The sequence below is a fragment of the Elgaria multicarinata genome, chromosome 12 (assembly GCF_023053635.1).
Source record: "Elgaria multicarinata webbii isolate HBS135686 ecotype San Diego chromosome 12, rElgMul1.1.pri, whole genome shotgun sequence".
NCBI lineage: Eukaryota > Metazoa > Chordata > Lepidosauria > Squamata > Anguidae > Elgaria > Elgaria multicarinata.
Window position 1 is genome coordinate 6,288,383 of NC_086182.1, and position 16,586 is coordinate 6,304,968.

At 48.5% G+C, this 16,586-nt stretch overlaps 1 protein-coding gene across 1 annotated transcript in view; it reads left to right on the top strand.

Moving 5' to 3' along the window:
• The window catches only part of FER1L5 (fer-1 like family member 5), a 114,032-nt gene extending 107,704 nt beyond the window's left edge, over window positions 1-6,328 (top strand). The window contains exons 44-49 of the mRNA XM_063139466.1: window positions 1,499-1,598; window positions 2,510-2,736; window positions 4,803-4,912; window positions 5,397-5,544; window positions 5,754-5,797; window positions 5,917-6,328. Of these exons, the coding sequence (XP_062995536.1) occupies window positions 1,499-1,598; window positions 2,510-2,736; window positions 4,803-4,912; window positions 5,397-5,544; window positions 5,754-5,797; window positions 5,917-6,328 (1,041 nt within the window). The remainder of the gene's footprint in view (window positions 1-1,498; window positions 1,599-2,509; window positions 2,737-4,802; window positions 4,913-5,396; window positions 5,545-5,753; window positions 5,798-5,916) is intronic.
• The last annotated feature ends 10,258 nt before the right edge of the window (window positions 6,329-16,586 follow it).

A 16,586-nucleotide genomic window follows, 5' to 3' on the forward strand; every position in this document is an offset into this window, starting at 1 on the left:
CAAACTCAAGATGCCTCTTACTCATTCCTTCTTTCAAAGCATTTTAACCAGCCCTTTGGCCCCCCAAAGCTCCCAAGAGTGGTTTAAAAAGAAATAAGACAGGTTTACCTTCTAAGAGCTCCATCACACCAGCGTTGTAACACACTGTTGCCCTGCCTTGTTTACCATTTTGCCCCGCAATCCTCACACGGCGTTGTCCCTGTCCTGCAGTCATCCATCTCTTCCCCTCCATTTTCTGTGCTTTTCTAGGGTGGGGAAAGTGCAGCATTTTTTCTCCACGTGGGATAGTACCACCCTTCCATCCCCGTGTATTGCCGTTCTCATGCTATGTCGCAGAACGTCCCTTCTTCCGGGAGGGGTGCATGTGTTGAAGGGCAGTCTTGCTGACAAAACAAGAGGGTGGGGGCACTTCTCCTCCAGTCCATAGAACCGCTCAACCAGGAAGGGAGAGAGAAGGAGAGAGGGTGCACAAGGACCCTGCACAGAAGGGAGCATCATCTCGCCTCTAAAGGCAGAAACGGCACCCAGCCAATGAAACGCGAAAATGCTAAGACAACAAAACCAGAGTGTGGGGGGGAAGGCGCCTACACCCATCACAATGTCCATCAACCACAAGAACCAATGAACTGGAGGGGGAAGGAGAAGGGGACGGTGTGGGGCAGGTGCAACAGCAGAAGAGCGAAAGAGTGAGAAGAGATTTCACCGATACAATGGCGATACCAGGAAGGCATGTGAAAAGGACCAGCACTTGACGCACTAATGAAACGGAGGTGGAAAACGTGGATCGTTCCTGGGGAGAGAAGTAGTTGTGACGGACCCCTATAAGACGTGACACAAACAACGTAGAAGGAAAGGGGGTGGGTTAGGGAGGAGGGGAAAAGTGTATCCCGGCACGAGATCCTTAGCTGCAAAGTTGTGGTCCTCCCCTTTCAGCAGCAGCCTGTTTTCTCCTCCATCTTTTATGATTAATTATCCATATCTCTGTGTTCCTCTATGGTGCAGCTGTCTGACCCATGAAGCACACAGGTACTAATTGCAATTAAAATTTAAAAGATAAGTGTCAAAAGTTTAAAAGGTTAAAAAAAATCTATTGATGATGTCTAGAGTAAAATGGGAGTAGATGCTGTCACCTGTAACTGCTGAACTTTCCAACTAAGATTGTAGTGCCTGAATTTGCTTTCCTTTTCCCCCTCCTCCTCCTCCTCCCTCCCAATCCCCTTTCCTTTTGTGTCGTGTCTTTTAGATTGTAAGCCTGTGGGCAGGGACTGTCAAGAAATACTTTTGTAAGCTGCCGTGAGAGCCTTTTTTGGCTGAATGGCAGCATAAAAATGCTTAAATAAATAAATAAAATAAATAAATAGATCGGCTTCTTAAAAAGTCTAAAAAATCAAAGAGAACGGCCTCTCAAGCCTTGACAAACCACCAACCTTGAGAGCAACGTTTCAGTTTGCTTCCTCCACCTGCAGTTCATTCGCTGCCTCCTTCTCCATCTTTGCAGCAACATTTCTGGAGCCTGGATGAGACCATGCAGAAAGTGCCCCCCAAGCTCATCATCCAGATCTGGGATAATGACAAATTCTCAGCTGACGATTTTCTGGGTAAGAAGAACCCTGAATTGGGGGCGGGGGGCGTTGGAGCCTTGAGGTGGTGCGATGTAAGAAGGGCCTGTTTTCAGGATCCTCTCCAAAAGGGGTTTTTTCTTCTTCTTCTTCTTTTTCATGTCCTACGTGGAAAACAATCGTCGCCGCTTTATGCGCCGCTCAGATTCGCCTCCACCTTTTGGGTTTGACGCATCCCGTCAAAACGTTTCCATGCATATTTCTGCAGATGACACTTACCGCTCATGCAGCTGCAATGCACATGCGTCCGAGGCAGGAAGCACGTGAAGAGCCAATCCAGAGTTACACCAGAATTTGAGGGGGGGGGGCTTTGGAAATGAACCCACCCCAGGGTGTCCCCTTAACCCAGAAGAGGCAGAGTGTGCAAACCGAGAATTGTCTCACCCTACCTCTGACCTTCTTGGGCACACAATGGTGCACCCATGCTCTCGTGGTCACCTCAAATACCCGACCTCACCATCCCCTGGAACCAGGCCTGCTTCCTGCCTCATAGAATCATAGAATAGTAGAATTGGAAGGGGCCTAGAAGGCCATCGAGTCCAACCCCCTGCTGCAGGGGTCCTCGGAGCCCTCTCCCCCGCATAGCTGCAGGATTCTCATATCCACACACAGAGTCCAACCAGGGTGCCAGCTGGGCGCATTTGGGACTCACCGTAACCCCTTGTGAACTGAGCACATGGCCTTGAACCTTGGTGCCTTCCAGCCGTGCTAGACTACAACTCCCAGCATGCCTCAGTCAGCACGGCTGGCTTGGAATGACAAGATTTGTAGTCCAACACGTCCAGAGGGTGCCAGTTTGGGGAAGGCTGCCCCGGAACGCGCCCCTCCCCTCCCCCAGCAGCTGCACATGGCAGGAGGAGAGGGAGCGCCTTGATCCGCTTGCACTGCAGGCAGTCTGGAAATGAACCTGCTCAAGATCCCGCGACCCGCCAAGCGGCCCCGCGACTGCACCGCAAAGATGCTGCTGGAGGAGAGCGCCACCGCCCCCACCGCCGCCGCCGCCTTTCCTTTCCGCCGCCCCCGCCTCGAAGAGAAGCACGTTTCCCTGTTCATGCAAAAGAATCTGAGGGGCTGGTGGCCGTGCATCGTCTTCGAGAAGGACAAGCCGCGGGTGTCGGTAGGTGAAGAGAAGACCCGGGAAGGGGGGAGCAGAGCGAGCCGGGCCCCCCGCTTCTGGCTGGCGTGATGCATTCGGGGGCTTTGGAACCAGGGGGCAGGCATAGGCGTGCACAGCGCATTTCGTTAAGGCATGCACCCAGGGGGATTTTTTTTTAAGCCCGACATTTATCGACTACTTAATCATAAAGGACATTTTTTCATTCATTTATTTATTAAACACTGTAGACACTGATGCCCTCCTCCGCGTTCGGCTTGCCTGGCTGTGGGAGGGCCGTTGCAGGTGTGGGGAGGATTGAGGAGATGCTTATTGCTTGAGACATTAGGGTGTGCCAGGCCACACCCGGCACATCCCTTGCGCACGCACACCTATGGGCAGACAGCAGTGAGTGAGAAACTAGAGGGACGGGGGAACTCCTCCTGCTTGGTGACCCTCCGAGCTCTGCCTTGCTTGTTCTCGTTCGCCCAGCTCCTCTCCTTTCTTGATATTTCCTTTCTTAACATTTTATTGGGAGATTTTCCAAATATAGCAGGAGAGCAGAACCAACAGTCTACAGGCCTGATTCGGCCTGCGGGATCCCCAATGGGCCACGGAGCCACGGGTTCCTCCAGGGGGCCAGGCTCGGATCTGAGAGCGGTGATAACAGACGGCAGGGGGTTCAGCTGATGCAGGGAAGAGTGGCCATACTGAGGATGGAGGGAATGGCCACCTAGAGAGCAACAGGGGATGGCTCAGTGGCACACCCAGGGGCGTATGGGCGTGCTGGGGCCCTATACCCCTCCCTGCGGCATCGTTTCTTACTTATCTTTAAAAACGTTTTGTAGCTGGGGAGACCAGAAGGGTTAGAGTGAGCCCCTGTGTGTCTGCTGGGGAAAGGTGGGAAATGAGACTCACAAAAGGGCCAGGACAGCTTGAGCTATCGGGGCTTGTAGCGTCCAGCTAAATCTCTGCTGCTCATTCCAGAGGGAGAAAGGGAGGACGAGCACAGGGGATGCGGTTCTGCTGTGACGTTCAACGAAACGGGCCTTTATTCCCAAGCGAATGTGTTCCGCACCAGGGCAGCAGAAGGCAAACTCCACTGTATTCCTGTAGTCAGGATGGTGCTTTGATTTGAGTGTAGAACGTGAAACTGCACATGCCCAGAGTATTACATATATATATATATATATATATATATATATATATATATATATATATGGCTTGGGAAACAAGTCTTTTTATTCTTTTTCCCTTTTTCTTTTTTGCTCTAACTTATATAAGGAATATAGGTGCAGTTGTAAAGCAAGAAATGGCACCAGGGGAAGAGAAGTGTTAGTGGTGTGCTTCCCAGCTGGCTTTCTGCAAGGGGGGTGGCGGCTATAAGTAGGGTGACCATATGACCGGATTTGCCTGGTTTTTTGATGACAAATCAAAAAGGGGAGGGAAATCCAGATTTTTTTCCAAAGAGCAGCTCTAATGGGAATTAACAAAAATGCTTGTCATTTTTAAAGATGAAGTCATGAACTTGGCATGATGGTAGCTCTTAGGAAGGGCTTTAGTCATACCAAATTTGAAACAGATCCATTCATCCATTGATTTTTTAGGAATTTTTTTAAAATTGAGGTTTTAAAATTATTATTTTTAAAATAGTCATTTTTAAAGATAAAGAGATGAAAGTTGGCACCATGATAGCTTTTAGGTAGAGCTTTAGCCATACCAAATTTGAAACAGATCTGTTCATCCATTGATTTTTACGAATTTTTTTAAATTTGAGGATTTAATTTTTAAAAAAAAAAAATGTTATTTTTAAAGAAAAAGAGATGAAACTTGGCACCATGATTGCTCTTAACAAGGACTTTAGCTATGCCAAGTTTGAAACAGATCTGTCCAACCATTGAGTTTTAGGATTTTTTAAAAAAAGTTTGAGGTTTTAAAATTATTATTTTTAAATAATTTTAACATGGCGACCATGTTGTCCTCCTTTTTGGTTTCCAAAATATGGTCACCCTACTATAAGTCCATGAAGTCCAGTGCCTGAAATGGGAGCTCCCTGCCCCATGTGTCTCCTTGTGTCTCTGGCTCTCTAGGGGAAGGTGGAGATGACGCTGGAGCTGCTGACTGACACAGAGGCAGAAGAGCGGCCGGCGGGGAAAGGAAGAGACGAGCCAAACACAAACCCCTTTCTGAAGCCGCCAGAGTAAGACAGCAGCCTCTGGGTGGCCCCTGGTGCAGGCGCTTCTGGGCAGGGGGGCAGGGGGAGGGGGCTGCTGCTGCCGTCCCCTTGCCGAGATCGAGCATGCTTCCAAAGATGCCGAGCCCCGGCTGCTTCTGAGGCAGGGCTCTGCAAATGAAGCCACTTGCAGTCTAGCCGCTGCGGGCTCTTTGAGAAGGCCCTGGGCAAAGGGTCCACTGACATCAAAGCCACCAGCCTCCACCGGGGCCAGGTGGCTGCACTGAGCCATCCTTTTAGTGGTCCACCATCCCCTTAGAGCAGCCTTCCCCGACCTGGTGCTGTCTGTAGTCCAACACATTTAGAGGGCACCAGACTGGAGAAGGCTACCCTAGAGCAACACCATCCCAGGACCACCATGGAAAATTAAAAGGGTGGCGAGAAGATGGGAAACAGTTGCCAAAGACGACACCAATTTCTTCTTTCCCTGCCCTTCCCTCCCCATGACTAGGAGGCCGGAGACCTCTTTCCTGTGGTTCACAGCCCCACTGAAGAGCCTCCACTTCATCGTATGGCAGAAGAGCAAATGGAAGATCCTCATTTTCTTTTGCATTGTGCTAGTGATCTTCCTGTTTGCAACCTTCGTCTACTCAGCCCCTGTGAGTCTTCTGGGGAAACAGTGGGAAAGTAGACTTACTAAAGGGACCAGGCACATTGCATTACAGGGACTTGTAGCATTCAGCTAAGTCTCTGCTACTCGTTCCAGAGAGATAGAGAAAGAGAGGTGGGGGGGGGATGAACACAGGGAATACAGTTCTTCTACCTTTGATTGCCACCATGTTCTAACTATCTCCCTGTCATTTCTCAGGGCTACCTGGCCATGAAGTTGATCAATCCAATGAAAGTTACGAAGTCCTTATCCTTAAAACAGCCTCCAAGGAAGAACATGACGACAGCTCTCCAGCTGCCGCTACCACCTCCCCAAGAAACGGCACCAACGCTCCAAGAAACACCACCACCAATGCTCCAAGAAACACCACCAACTCCCAAGCTGCCACCACCAACTGCCAAAAAGACACAACCAACTCCCAAGAGAACCCAACCAACTCCCAAGAGAACCCAACCAACTCCCAAGAGAACCCAACCAACTCCCAAGAGAACCCAACCAACTCCCAAAATAACCCAACCAACTCCCAAGAGAACACGCCCAACTCCCAAGAGAACACGCCCAACTCCCAAGAGAACACGACCAACTCCCAAGAGAACACGCCCAACTCCCAAGAGAACACGCCCAACTCCCAAAAGAACACGCCCAACTCCCAAGAGAACACGACCAACTTCCAAAAAACCACCCCAAACTCCCAAGAAGTTGTTGCTAACTCCAAAGAAGCCGCTGCCAACTTCCAAGAGGAAACCACCAATTACCAAGAAAAGCCACATTGACTAATTATCTGTAGCAGAAGCCACTCGGTGATGCCGCTGTTTGCACCAAAGGAAAATCCCCCCCCCGTGTCCCCTCCAAATAGTGTGCAGCTGGAATCGCGCCCGGCTACTTCTGCTTCTGAATTGTGCATCCGTTCCATGAAAGTCTCTCAGTTCCCTCACCTCCTTGGCATTGCGGAGGCCCTCTGATTTCAACCAAATCTTTACAGCATCAACACTAGACGAGATTCGGTTGTGGGGAGGCAGAGAGAGAAACTGCTTTGTGGTGAAGTGAGACAGAACTGCAGAAATGGGGGGCTTCTTGGGTTCTGTTCCATTCACTCCAATTAAAATAAATAAAATGAAAGGCAAAACAGAGTATACGTCTTGTGGGTTCTAGTAACAGCTGCAAATATTTATGGCACAATCCCATTTATTTATTTTTATTAATTGATTGATTGATTTGATTTGTATCCTACCTTTCTACCAGAAATAGCACTCAAGATAGCTTACAATCACTAATAAAACTGGATTTAAAAAAAAAACCAAAACGCAATTAAAAACACAACCGAGTAAAAACAGCAGCCAGCTTAACAGACCCCCCTGACACACCAAAGACCCACTTAAAGAAAGCAGTCTTTGCCTGCTGGTGGAAGGATAGCAGAGAGGGAGCCAACTCTGCCTCCCTTGGCAAGAAGTTCCAGAGAGCAGCTACCAAGAAGGCCCTCTGTCGCATTGGCACCAAACCCGCCTCCAAAAGTGGTGGTCTTGAAAGAAGAGCCTCTCACAAAGATCTTAAGAACTGGGCAAGCTTGTATGGGTGAAGGCCGTCTTTCAGCCTTAGACGGCTTTCTTTCTTTCTTTCTTTCTTTCTTTATTGCATTTTTATATCGCTCAACAGCTGAAGCAATCTGGGTAGATCACAATTAAAAACATAAAATAAAAGACAATAAAAGACAGACAATAAAATACAATATAGACGTTTACAAGTTTTAAAACTACAATATAAAAATAAAATTATCCAAACAAGGTAAAAGCTGTGCAAACCGTTTAAAATACAATACCAGATTTTTAAAAAATAAAAAATTAAAACACCTGAGAGAATAAAAAGCTCTTCCCTGATGCCAAAATGAGCACAATGTTGACGTCAGGGGGACTGATGTTTCACTGTTTGATGTTATTTATCTGTGATGTAAATGCTGTTTGGACTTCGAATGGTGAGTCTGGTCAGTGGTTAATTCTGTTGGGAGGGGGAGTGAGTGAATGCAATGTTGGAGAGAAAGCTGATTGGCTCTTGGATTCAAGTGTGTGAAGGGAAATGACAGTTAGTAGTTGGCAGTTGGGAGTGAGAGGGCGTTGAGGTTAGTCTGCTGAAGAGGTTAGATCAGTCAGTGTAGGACCTACGTTTTATTGTTTTGGGAATAAGAGGGAGAAGGAGTTAGATTTGACTTTAGAGGGTAGAGTAAGCAAGCATACATGATATATTTATCGTAACAACCAAGTACTGGACCAAATGAAACCACAAACTTAATAACATGCATGAACTTGCTTCTTGTTAAATAAAAGTTACTTTTGTTTTCACACTGGATTGCATTGTTTAAGTACCTGAGGTAAGGTACTGAGTTATATGGTGGCAGCGGTAAAGAAAAGGTGAATAAAAAGGAGCACAGAACCAGTGGAACCAGGGGGAGTGTAAAAAGGTGGTGCCCAGAGGTGGAAACAGAAAGGAAAAATAATCCACAGAGTGGGCAGCCGTATACCGACTGCTTTCATAGTTGGGATCCTTTAAAGAGAAAGGTAAAAAGGAGTCCTAAGGGGAGGGGATCATGACACAGACCTTTCTGGGAAGCTCATTCTACAACTGGGTTGCCACAGAAGAAAAGGCACTCTTCTTAGTAGCTCCACACCTCACTTGCTTTGGTGGGGGCTCCCAGAGAAGGACCACTTGGTAGACCCAGGGAGAGATTTCACCTCTCTGATGAATGTAATGTGCCAAGGGTTAAAAGATGGCTTCTCCGCCAAAGGGTGGCTACATGCCAGATTTGCATTCCTTAATGGTGAACATCATGTCCTAGCAGACAAAGGGGAAAACTTTCAACCAACAGAGCATCGAATGTAACCTATGACTCATTGAGATTGTGCACCTTAACTCAAAAATTGGAAGGGTTGTGGCGGAGCAACTGCAGGCACTCTTGGAGGATACTGATTATCTAGATCCATTCCAGTCTGGGTTCCAATCTGGTTACGGGACTGAATCAGCCTTGGTCTCCCTGATGGATGACCTTTATCGAGAGAGGGACAGGGGGAATGCAACCCTGTTAATCCTGCTCGATCTCTCGGAGGCTTTTGATACCATTGACCATGGTATCCTCCTGGATCGACTCCGTGGGATGGGCATCGGAGGCACTGTATTGCAGTGGTTCCGGTCCTACCTACGGGGTCGTTTTCAGAGAGTAGCATTGGGTGACCAGTCCTTGGCCTCTTGGCAATTGAGCTATGGAGTGCCGCAGGGCACCATCTTGTCCCCAATGTTATTTAACATCTATATGAAGCCGTTGGGAGCGGTCATTAGGGGATTTGGAGCTAAATGCCATCAATACGCTGATGACACGCAGCTCTATCTCCCTGTGACAACTGAATCAGGTGAGGCTGTACAAGTCCTGGTCCCAGTGCCTAGACTCAGTAATGGGCTGGATGAGGGCCAATAAACTGAGACTAAATCCTGGCAAGACAGAAGCCCTGTGGGTGAGTGGTTCCCGAGTCCGGGAGACAGGTTCATTGCCTGTTCTGGATGGGGTTGCTCTGCCTCTGAAAGAACAGGTTCGTAGTTTGGGGGTACTCTTAGACCCATTTCTGTCATTGGAGGCTCAAGTAGCTGCCACGGCTCGGAGTGCCTTTTACCATCTTCGGTTGGTTCGCCAACTACGGCCTCTCCTGGACAAGGATAGCTTGACCACGGTGGTACAGGCATTGGTAACCTCAAGGCTAGATTACTGCAACGCGCTCTATGTGGGGCTGCCCTTGAAGCTGCTCCGGAAGCTGGAGCTAGTGCAGAATGCTGCAGCTCGGCTGTTGTCTGGAGCTGCCCCTTTCCAGCATGGAACTCCTCTGCTGAGGGAACTGCACTGGCTGCCTATTCACTACCGGGCTAGGTTGAAGGTTCTTGTACTTGTGTACAAAGCCCTAAACAACTTGGGACCAGGATACCTGAGAGAGCGCCTTCTCCCTTACCAACCTGCCCGGTCACTGAGGTCATCCGAGGGCCTGCTCCTGGTGGTTCCCCCTAGATCCATCCTCCGATTGGAATCCACCAGGGGAAGAGCCTTCAGCGTGGTGGCGCCCCTCCTGTGGAATTCCCTGCCTCTGGAGGTCAGGCAGGCTCCGACCTTGTACTCCTTTCAGCGCCTCCTGAAAACATCTTTATTCCAAGAAGCCTTTCTTTGACATGCAGCCTTGGATTTCTGTGTTGTTGTTTTTTGCTTCTTTTTAAATTTTGTTTTAACTGTTTTATTCTGTTTTTATTTTCATTTTTACCTTGTACACCGCTCCGAAATTTTTCAATGAGGAGCGGTATATAAATATTCTAAATAAATAAATAAATAAATAAATAAAAATTGAATGTAACTTAACTTGCTAATCCAGAACTGACCAATAGAAGGGTTAGAAAGAGACTAACACCCTCTTATACTCAAGGCCTATATATATTGTGAGATTCCTTTGCTCTTGGTGCCTCCATTTTGTAGAACCGGAGAGCACCCCCATACTGCAGTATCGGAAGTAAATGGATTAAGAGCATTCTCCAGCCTCGTGTGTTTGATTGGCTACTAACACGCTGGGGCATTGAGCCTTTAACCTGTGGTTCTGAGGGACAACACACTGAAGATGAACGTTATAGGTCCTAGCTGAATTCTGCCCAGAATCTGACCAGTAGCCAGTGAAACTGCTTTAAGCAGGAGTCACGTGCTTCCTGTAACCGGCCCCAGGCAACAGTCCGGCTGCAGCATTCTGGACCAGCTGAAGTTTCTGAACAGGTTTTAAGGCCGCCCCATGTAGAGCACGTTACAGTAGTCAAAACAGGATGTAACTAAGGCATGCATGACTGGGGCCAGGTCAGATGTTTCTAGGAACAGGCATGGTTGGTGCAGTAGACAACTCAACTGTGCAAACGTATTCCTGGTCCCCACCAAGACCTGGTGTAAGATTATTTTCATTTGAAATGAGTAAGATTGGAGTTATAAAAGTTTGTTGGCATAGCATAGAGAAGGAAGCTTTTGGGGACACGGAATGGGTTTAAATGGGTGTACAAGTGATAGGGTAGTACTTTAATATTAAAGGGGCGAGTGGGCATACACACATAGAACACTGTATCAAGGGTTAGATTATTTAGTTTGGATAAGGCCTGATAGAAAATTATTTGGAAATATGATCTGAGGTTGCTCAAAGACGTTAATCATGAGGACTTGCAACTTGGTATTGCTCAAAAGACATTAGTCATAAGAACTTGTGACATGTACTAAGTGTAACTAGGTGAAGGGTCCAGGGTGAAGGACAGGTAAAGAGAAGTGAACAAGACAGGTTAGCCACAAGAACAGGGAACTTGACCTTTTGTTGTCATAAATACGACAGAAAGGGTGGCGGTTTTCAGGAGAGGATTGTTAGAAAAATTGTGGATTACAACCCAATTAAATCAGATAAAAAGGCACCCAGATGCAGTTTCAAAAGGAAAGTTTATTTCCACCTCAGGTACCAAAAATCTCTTTGTACAAAGGTCCCTCTCCCTTGTCAATGTAAGGGAAAAGGCCCGGAACAGAAGTTTACGTTTCATTTTATACAGGGGGGAAACATTGTATGCAAATAATTGGTTGCTTGCTCAGATCGTCACAGCTGATCCTCCTCCCTGTTTTCTTGACATGCCCAGATGGGGGAGAGACCCTATTGACTTTGCAAACTCCATTATCACATGATTCCCTTAGTAATGAATCTGGGACCTTCCCCTCACGTATTCCATTGTCTTTAACTAATCCCTGTCCACCACTCCCTCCCTGGTTCCCCCCCCCCCCCTCGCAATGTCCCCTGGGACATTCCTGTCCCACCTTGCCTAGGTGGCAGAAACCTTCCTGCTTCACCCTCGCTTGGCGCCTGACATTCCTTTCGATGGGCGAGCCGCCCACCTCTTATTTCTCTCCCTGGTTTCCCACTGAGCCGTGGGGAAAGGAAATAAGAGGGGGGTGGGTGTGGGTGGGTGTCAAGCGCCTGGTGATTTAACCAGCGGCTAGGGCTCGTCCTTACCCCTGAGTAAGCGACCTTACCCAAATAGGTAAATGGGACTTTTCTCTCCTACCTGGGAGTAGGGGGTCTATTCTACTCATCTAAATCACCCAAAGGTGGTATTTTGGGAAAGGGAAATGAGGGATCTTGGAAGAAGGACGGGAGATGGGCGAAGGGAGCAGTGGGAAATCAGTTATTTTTCCATAACAGGATGGTCTAAATTATGAGGTGGTCCAATGAGTTTAGGAGTTTAGAAGACATCAATAGGAGGAATTGATGGTGTCAAATTGGGCATTTAAGGCTGAGCACAGAGGGATAAGAGGTCTTCCCTTTCCCTCAAGCATGGTTTGGTCTTGCCTGGGAGAGATGGCCTTCTCCCTCTGTGGAGAAGAGCGCCTTTGCAGAGTCTGTGTTTGTCTATGTTTGTCTTGTTCTCCAGACATCTGCCAGACTTGTGAGTATGTTCTTTTAATTTGCTTTGCTGAATGGAGGTTCGTGTGTCTGTTTGACTTTAACTTCCTTAAATTGTTTCAATATATGTTTTAAATAGGGCTGTGCATGGACCCCGCCCCCCAATCCGCTCTGCTCCCGACCCGCAAATTGCGGATCTGGCCTGCTCCACCCCACCTTGATCCGCCTAGGGTCTGCTCCGCTGCAGAGCTCCGGCTCTGAATCAGAGCTCCGCAGCAGCGGGGGGGCGGCGCCAGGTAAAGCCCCCTTCCTCTTACCTGTGTCTGTCCCAGCCTGCTGCCAGCTTCACTAGAGTACGCAGCTCAACCAGGAACTGTAGGCCCCACTTGCGGCCTACACTTCCAGGTTGAGCCACGGGCTCTAGTAAAGCTGGCGACGGGCCACGACGGATGCAGGTAAGACCCCCCTCCCCCTGGCCCCCTTACCTGGCTCTGCCACCCTCACCGCACAGGCGGTGGCGGCAGGGCCAAGTAACCCCCCTCCTTCTTCCCCTTTACCTGCGTCCGTCCGCAGCCCCGCGGCTGCTTCAACTGAGCCCAAGGACTCAAACAGGAAGACCAGGCCTGGTCTTCCTGTTTGAGTCCTCGGGCTCAGTTGAAGCAGCCGCAGGGCCACGGACTGACGCAGGTAAGACCCCCCCTCCCCCTTGCCCCCTTACCTGGCTCTGCTGCTGTCACCGCATGGCCAAGTAAACCCCCTTACCTTTTTTGTGGAGTTCCAGATCGAGGCGAAGGATCCGCCTTCACCTCGATCCGCTCCGCGATGCTCTGCTGCTCCCCCGATCCTCTTCGCCTCCGCCTTAAGGGGAGGTGAAGCACCCTGATCTGCTTCTGCTTCTCCAGTCCGAGGAGAAGCGGAGCACAGCCCTAGTTTTAAAGTTGTAACAGTTTCATTGTGCTTGTGAGTCTGAGTGAAGTCAGTCATTCTGGATGTCTTTCTCCAGAACTTCCTTACACCAACTATAGTGGGGAATTTAAGGAGTCCTGTTGCAAGATATTGCAGGAATCTATGCCTATGTTCAGTACCTCTTAAAATAAAAGACCACCAGAAAAATCCTCCTACACTGAGCATCCAGGTTCAAGGCCGAGTCCAAGCAAAGTGGGAGCCTGAAGCCAGATCTACGCCTTGTGTCAAATCATTACGAACGTGGAATAAAAATCAGGAAATAACACTATGAAAGTTGTATGTGGATTGGGCCCCAACAGTTATCGGTGCACTTCAATACCGCTGTAATGGATAAGTGTGGATCTAGCCCTTTTTAAGGGGGAGTGTAACCCCCATCCAGCACAGGTGGAATCTCTGTTCCCTGGTCTTCCTTTTGACTGACCAGGAGCACCTCTGTCTTGTCTGGATGAAGCTTCAATTTGTTCGCCCACATCCAGTCCATTACTGGTGTCAGGCACCAATTTAGAAGCAGAACAGCTTCCCTGGATTTGAATGGAAAGGAGAGTGTTGGGTGTCATCACGAGCTGGTGCTACTGAACCCCAAACCCCAGACGATCCATCCCAGGGTATATGTTAGGTATATGTTAAATAGCATCATGGGGGATAAGATGTAACTCTGAGGAACACCACAGTCCAACAGCAACAGTGTCAAACAGGAATCTTCAGCACCAATTTCTGAGCTTGCTCCTCTGTGAAGGACTGGAGCCAACGTATAATAGTGCCTACAGTGACCCTATGGAAAAGAGGACCGGGCTCCTGGATCTTTAACAGTTGCATAGAAAAGGGAATTTCAGCAGGTGTCGTTTGTATGCCCGCAGCACCTGGTGAAATGCCCTCTGCATCACAACGGTTAAGGGTGCAGGAGCCCCGCCTCATTTATTTATTTATTTATTTATTTATTGCATTTACCTTTTGTATCTGGTCATGCTAGGCAGGGCTCCTGCAGCTTTGACTCTTGTGATGAAGAGGGAATTTCACCTGGTGCTGCATGGATACAAATGACACCTGCTGAAATTCCCTTTTCTATGCAACTGTTAAAGATACAGGAGCACTTTCCATATGGTCACCCTAATAGTGTCCCCCAGTCCCATCTCAGACAGATGCCTCAGTAGGATACCATGGTCAAAAGCAACCAAGAGGTCCAGGAAAACCAACACACACACACACACACACACACACACACACACACACACACCCCTATCCAGTTCCCGGCATAGATCAGCCACCAAGGCAACGAAAGCCGTCTCTGCCCCATAACCAGGCCTGAAGCCAGACTGAAATGGATTTAGATCTTCAACATCATCCAGCATCTCTCCCAACCCTATGGATGCTGTTAGCGAATCATCCAGAGGGAAGTCCCACTGTTCCGGGGCCCTCCAGATGTGTTGGACAGCTGTCTCGGGTGACAGCCACTCTTTGCCTCCCAGTGTCGGTCATCTAAGGTAGCTGCCTCACTGACTAATGGTAGCACCAGACCTGAGGCTTATTTGACCCTAGTTCCCATTGAAGTCAATGGGGCAGTCATGACTACCTGGCCGAATTGATTCTAATGGGACCTAAGTTCATCTAACTTAAGCCTGCATCCATGCGAATGGTTTTAGGACTAGAGGTCTTTGGCATGGCCAGCTCTACCATTAGGCAGGGTACGGGGACCGCTTCAGGCAGCTAATTTTGGATGTCATGAAAGGGCAGTGAAATGTTGTTTATTTGGAATTGATCTTTGGATTGAAGCTAAAAACGCACACGCAATGGGCCTGTTCAGACAAGATGCTAAGCCATGGTTAGGCCACTAACCCTTTTTCAGCAAATGTCATGATGAGTGTGGATGTTTAAAACGTGGCTATGTAGCCACCATGGTTAGGAATGGTTCTCATGGCACGCTAAGTCATGGTTCACATGATGTGCTAAGCCATAATGTTTAGCTCTAAGTGCTTAACGTATCGTCTGAACAGGGTCAATGAATGTTATACTTCCTTTTGAATCAACCTGCTATTAGGACGCAAATCCTTTGATCCTCTAATGCAGATTTTCCCAACCTGGTGTCCTCCCCAGCAAGCATAGTGGCTGGGGTTAATGGGGATTGTAGTCATCACATTTGGATGTCATCAGTTTGAAGGATGATGCTCTAACCATTTTTGCATAGGGAAGTTCTCTTACCTGAAATACTTGCTTCTTCAGCACGTCCACTTCTTATCCCAATCAAGAATGCTGCTGTCTTATCTTCAAAAGTGATGTTCACCACCCCAGATAGCCAGGTGTGCTTACTGTATGCCCATTCCCCTGAGTTCTTTCTTAGCTTGATTTTATCTTCCCTGGCATCTTACCGTGCACAGGTACTAGTAAACAAAGCTTGCATTTTGCAGGAACGCCCCCTGCCCCAAATCCAGGCCCAAAAAGACAGTAGAACTTCCCCAGCCCGACACTCATGGTCTTCACATGGCTTTGGTTTGTCTTGGAAGGCTGGCCTCCTTCACCAGGTAAACGTCATGAACCACATTTTGACTGCTGAGGGCAAAAAGATCCCATTTTCAGACATTTCTAGTAATCAGCGTATCTTGAACTATTTATGTCGGGTGGACAATGTGCACCCCCAGATGTTCTGGCCTAGAACTCCCATCAGCCATGGCAAGCAGAGCCCATGGTGATGGATGATGGGAGTTGTAGGACAAACCATCTGGAAAGCCACAAGTTGCCCACCGCTGAAGTATGTGCTAAATTTCAGCTGACCTCGAAGTGCCTTATTCATTTGAGGGGACTTTTTGAATCCCTGGTGACTGAGATCAGGGGTGAAATCTGCTCCAGGTTTCAGTCAGAACTCTAAAGGAGCTCTCCAAGGTGGGAAAAGCACCAGACTCCGCTACCTGGGCGCTATTTTGCCTTAATGCGTCAATGGAGCCGAGCTACATCATGATGTAGTATCATTCCAGACATATTGTTGGGGCGGGGGGTTGGGTTTGAAACCCTTTTCTATTTGTAAGCCACCTCCTCAGCCCTTGAAAAATGTCGCCACAGCCCTGAAAAACGTGCAGGTTTCCCTCACATTCTTCCTTCCCCGCAACTCTCCCAAAGTGCAAAAAGAGCAGTGAAAGCTTTAGGCCAGCTGTAGCTACGAAACCCCCTCCAACTACGATAGAGAGGCCCACATTGCCACCCGGGACACCTTCTCCTCTCTCCCCTGCCCCTTTCCTGGTGGCTACTTAAAAGATGCCGTGGGTATTGTGGAAAGACGGACATCCCAACACTCATAGCATCAACGCCTCAATATCCTATCAACATCTGGATAGAATTCTGCCATTTCATTGCTTTGCATCTTTGTTTGGCTTAAAAATCTTAAACTGGGAAAGCAGCTTGAGTAAGGGTCAGCCCTACCATTAGGCAGCATGAGGTGGTCACGTCAGGCAGCAGATGCTGGGAGACGGCGGGAGAGATTGCCGTGGGCTATGCTCCCTACGCTGGTCTACTGCCTTCGGGTTCAGTGGAGGATGCTACTCCATCGGCAGTTTGAAGGAAGACTCCACTGCCAGGCCAGTCGGCATTTGTACGTGGAATGTCCCCGGGAGCAAAACATCTTGGGTTGGCCCTGCCTTGGCAGAAA